Source organism: Zonotrichia albicollis, chromosome 10, assembly GCF_047830755.1.
Source record: "Zonotrichia albicollis isolate bZonAlb1 chromosome 10, bZonAlb1.hap1, whole genome shotgun sequence".
In the NCBI taxonomy this organism is placed as follows: domain Eukaryota; kingdom Metazoa; phylum Chordata; class Aves; order Passeriformes; family Passerellidae; genus Zonotrichia; species Zonotrichia albicollis.
Window position 1 is genome coordinate 25,063,094 of NC_133828.1, and position 4,808 is coordinate 25,067,901.

At 55.2% G+C, this 4,808-nt stretch overlaps 1 protein-coding gene across 1 annotated transcript; it reads right to left on the reverse strand.

The window, feature by feature from the left end:
- Positions 1-1,562: 1,562 nt before the first annotated feature.
- On the reverse strand, positions 1,563-3,296 carry HOXD13 (homeobox D13). Its single transcript, XM_005484215.3, has 2 exons — positions 2,597-3,296; positions 1,563-1,813 (listed from the first exon to the last, which is right to left on the reverse strand). The coding sequence occupies exons 1-2, from the start codon at positions 3,294-3,296 to the stop codon at positions 1,563-1,565; spliced, it is 951 nt and encodes a 316-aa protein (XP_005484272.3).
- Positions 3,297-4,808: the final 1,512 nt, after the last annotated feature.

Genomic DNA, 4,808 nt, shown 5'->3' on the forward strand with positions numbered 1-4,808 from the left:
CTGGAGCCCATGAAACCCCCTGCGGCAAAAGAAGGCGAATTTCTGTCTCTCTTTTATATACAGCGAAAAGAAATAGTTTTATTAAAGATGGTTCAGGAAAAGATTTGCAACATCATTAACAGTTTTGAAGTTCAGATTGTATTTCCAACACAAAGTAAAAGCTGACTTCAAGACAAATTTTTTAAAATCGTTTATGGAGAAATAGATTTATCGTATGTTTTACCACATACAAGGTTAATCAAAATGTTTAGAGCAATAGTATATTATAATAAATAATACTCGTTTGGAACACATTTTAATAATTAGATGAGGCACGTTAACAGAGAGGATACCCCTTCTCTCTCCTGGTTGTTGATTAGCGTGTCTGAACACCCTGTGTATATCATAACATGCACACTAGGTTTAAAAGAATAAAAAAATCGACAAAATCTTAGCCTTTCGGCCCATATAAATTATGGCATCTTTTGAATTTCCTTATTTATTGCTTCTGTCATAAACACCCGTTTAGTTTTGTAAATTAAAACCTAGCAGTGACCTTCGCTTGTCCATCAAGGAGTTTTTGGGCGTGAGGAAGTGGAAGAGCCTTGGGCTGGTCCGGACAAACAGGGCAGAGCGGGCATTCCCCGCCAGGTCTGTGCAGGTCCATACACACCTCTGCAGGGCAGCGTCTCCTCTGGCTGCAGGCCGGGCTGCCCGAGCCGTCCTGCCCCGAGCGCTGCCCCGGGGCTCCGCGATCTGCGCCTCCGCGGAGCGCTCAGCCCTGCGCGGGACACGAGAGCTTCCCTTGTCCAGCCGGGGCTCCTTTTCCAGCCGGGGCTCCTTTACCAGCACGGGATCCTCGCACTGAAAGCGAAACTGTGGAGGACAAAAGGCGCAAACCCGAGCTCAACCCCAAACCCGCAGGAGCGGGGAGCGCGGCGGGACGCGCCTGCCATTCTGCGCCCCGCAACAGCTCGGGGAGGTTCTCCCTTCCTCGACAAAGTAATTAAAAACTCTGCTGCAGCCAGGAACCCTTCACTCAATTCTCTCCATGTCCCAGTGGGCCAGGCAAGTTTGGCAGAAGCCGGGTGCTGCCGCGGGTCTGTATTCCGGCTTTCTTGCATTTCCGATTGATTTTTTTTTTTCACTCGGCGTGTTTTGAAGTTTACGATACCAAATCAAAACTGACACTTTCTGGCACTGGCTGTTGCTCAGAGGAAAAAAAAAAAAGAAAAATCACAGAATACCCCCCAAAGACTTAAGAATTAAAAAAAAATTATAGCTTTTACCATTCAACATATTTAAATTCGTTTATACTGGCCTAGAGGGAAGAACAGAAAATATAATTATTATTATTATTATTATTATTATTTTCAAAAAGAAGAAACTATAATTCAATTCAAGACTTGTCAGCACTCCCTTACACTGAGAGAAAAACGCTGACTTTCACGGAAAACAATTCCCGAAATTTCGCCACCGCTGGAAGGACAAAAAAAAATTAAATATATTTTCAAGTCTTTTCAAAAGTCTTTAGCTGGTGGTAAATTGAATGTATATTTTCATCACTGTCCGCAATTAATGTATCAGGATACGTTGTCTTTCAGTTTGGAGACTATTTTCTTATCCTTCACCCTCCTGTTCTGAAACCAAATGGTAACTTGTCTCTCAGACAGGTTTGTGGCTGCGGATATCCTTCGCCTCTTGTCCTTGTTAATGAACTTGTTAATGGCATATTCATTTTCGAGTTCTTTAAGCTGCAGTTTTGTGTACGGCACTCGCTTCTTCCTCCCGCGCCGGTAGACACACATATCGGGCTGGTTTAGTGCAACGTCCCCTATTGTAAAAGACATTATGTGAAAAATCAGAATTTTATTACAGGCTTTTAAAGCTCAACCGATACTTGTTGGGCACTGGTTTTCATGGGCAAATAAATAATGCCGAGTTGTTTACAGTTTATTATTATTTACACTGCCACATTATTTGCACTCTAGTAAAGCCCCACCAAAACTTTGATGGACTGTCATCACTTTTCAGGCATGCATCGCTAACCGAGCATGCAGGGCGGTGGGGCATTGGCTGGGGGGCTGAGAGCGGCTCGCTGCTGGCAGCGCGCACACAGAAATCGCTTTGCTGAGAGTTCCCCGGATTTGTTTGCATGTGGTTTGTGCCTCTGCGCCCTCACTGCTCGCGGTCTCTTAAGTGCTCTGGGGCCGCGGGCTCAGTCGCCAGCCGCAGAGGCAGAGGAGAGCGAGCCTTCGAGCCACAGTCCTGCAAACTTCAAACGCGACTCTAAACCCGGCCACGGAGGGAAGCAGCGGGAGAAGGAGCCCGGGGCCACCCGGCGCTCGCAGCCCGGGGGTCGGGTGCCCTGGCGCTGGAGGTTCCGGGGTCAGTCCCGCGGGCATGGAAAGCAGAGGGTGAGGATTTTCTCGGGGGTAGACGGCCGAAGGGGGAGTGAGAAAAAGAGAATATCCACCGCCCCCACCCTGCTCTATGCGTGTCTGTGCAGCGTGTCCAGCTCGGCAGGCCGCCCCTGCAGCCCGGGGGCGGGGAGGGGACGGGAAGGCGGAGGAGGCGCGGGGGTGTTCTGCTCAGACCATTTCTCCCCCTCTCGTACCTGGAAAGGACGATTTCCAGAAGTGCGAGCTCTGTGTCTGATCTTTGGCACAGTAAACCTGACTATTCCAGCCATTAGCCAGAGTCCAGGACTGATAGCCCTCCATTGATATGTATGTTTCGTGTCTCGGTTCCCCAGAGCCAAACGTTGAGACCATGTCTATGTACCCAGGAACGTGCTGGTAGGGGGTTGTATAGCCCTGGTAGAAGGACACTTCCTTTGCCCTGGAGGAGACTTCATTGGCGGGGACACTCGTGCTGGTCAAGCTGGAGACGTCCATGTACTTTTCCACAGGAAAGCCGCCAATGGAGGCGTGGGGGGGAGACTTCAGGGCGTTTTGCTGTATCCCGACCCCGTGGGACATCCTGCAGCTATAGTATCCATTGCCAAAGTGATACCCATAGCCCAGCGCGGGGGCGGCGGCTGGCGTGGCGGAGCCCGGGCAGTCCTTGGTCGGGGGGTCGGGCCTCGCCGCCGCCCCCGAGCGCTCCCCTCCGCCGGCGTAGGCGAAACCCGAGGCGGCGGCGGCGGCAGCGGCGGCGGCGGCCGCTCGGCCCGTGTGCGCCGCCCCGAAAACGGGCGAGGAGAGAAAGTTACGGCACTGCCCGGGGGCTCCGCCGCCGCTGCCGCCGCCGCCGCTGCTGTCGCCGCGCAGTCCGTCCATGTCCCAGCTCGCTGCTTTGCTCATGGCCTTGCACATCGCGGGCGGCGGCGGCGGCGGTTCGGTCCCCGGCCGGGCATGGTGCGGATGGTTATTTGCCTCCAACAGGTTGGATCCTGGCGGTACGTTTATAAAAACGAAGTCCAGGTTGGGAGGGGGGACCGGGGCGGGGGCGGCCGGCCCTAGATTAGTTTGCCTCAGCCGGGGGGCTGCTCATAGGCTGCCGTCGGAACATGTGACCCTCCCGCTGCCCGCACTGCCCCTTTCGCCTCGCAGCCCCCCGGTCGGCACCGACGGCGCCCCCACCCTCCGCTCCCACCCCCGCCCCGCCGCCGCGCTCCCGCCCCGCCACGGCCCCGGCGCTGCAGCGGGGGGAGATTGGGCGGGCGAGCAGCGGTGATGCCCCTCCGGACCAACCTAGGCCCCCGTTGCCTCATCTCCCCCTTCCTCCTGCTCGCGGCTTCAAAAAGGCCAGCCGAGTATCAGTGGACCTTTTGAGGCCGCCGGCAGGGGCCTTTTTTACAGCCACGGACAGGGATCTCACCGGATCCACAGCGAGACCTTCTCCAGTTCATTGTTGCCTCTGCAAGAGGGGGAAAACCCCAACCCAGTCTTTGTATTCCAACCTCCCCACCTCCCTTCTTCCCGGCGATGTATGGAGTAAATGGGCTTTGTTCTATGGGAAAAGGGGTCCCAAGGCTTCACTGAGCTGTCGGTCCCTGGGAGAACCCTCCTTTTACCCACCCCCCCTTACCCCCCTCAACCCTCCCCGATATCGCTCCCGGCTAGGAAAATGCACGGGGCTGGGCGCAGAGCAAGATGGTGAGCCTGGCACTCATTAGATGTGGCTTTTCCCCGTGCAGTGTCAGCTCATGTCGTGGTAAGGCAGCCTAGTTAAAACGAGGAGTTTGCTTACGCTGACGGCTGTTCGCGTGGTCACTTCCCAAGAAGGTGGCAAATCCTTCTGTCGTCTCCCTCGACTCTCTCACCGAGTCGGAATGGAAATGCAGAAGCGCCAAGTACTGGAAATGGAGAAAGCTCCGAAGACGACTCCCAGCTCCAGCTCCAGCCCAAACCACAGCCTCAACCACAACTCCAATCCCTACCCCTCTGGACCGAGTCCAGTCGCTCCGCAGTTGTGTATTGCACACTTTGCTCTCTCTTGGGCGCGGAGGGCAAGAAGTTGCTGGGAAAAGTGTCAGCGTCGGGGGGAAGGACAGGGAAACTCCGCGCCTCTGAAAACCCCAGAGCTGGGCTGTGTTTACTGTCCCTGCGGAGGCTCGGGAGCATGGGAGGGGAGGCAGCGGCCATGGAGGTGAAGCTCTGTGCCGGCACCACTGCGGGCTCGGGGTGCCCGTGCCTAGCCGCCCGGGCAGGTGACTCGGGGTCCCCGCTCGCTGGGCTGTGCGGGACAGCCGCAGGTCCCGCAGCAGCGCCGGTCACCCAGCCCGACTTGGTACCCAGTCTAATGATCGCCGGCGGTAGCCCTGGAAGGAGGTTTGGAATGACAAACGGGTGCCCGTTTGTCATAGACGAGTTCATGTTCATTAG

What these genes read in the sequence shown, in the direction of transcription:
- HOXD13 (XM_005484215.3), bottom strand. Translation starts at nt 3,296, where the DNA reads ATGTGCAAGGCCATGAGCAAAGCAGCGAGCTGGGACATGGACGGACTG. An exon ending in CTGGAAATCGTCCTTTCCAG is followed by an intron (nt 1,814 to 2,596) that starts GTACGAGAGGGG and finishes CTTTTACAATAG; the next exon opens with GGGACGTTGCACTAAACCAG.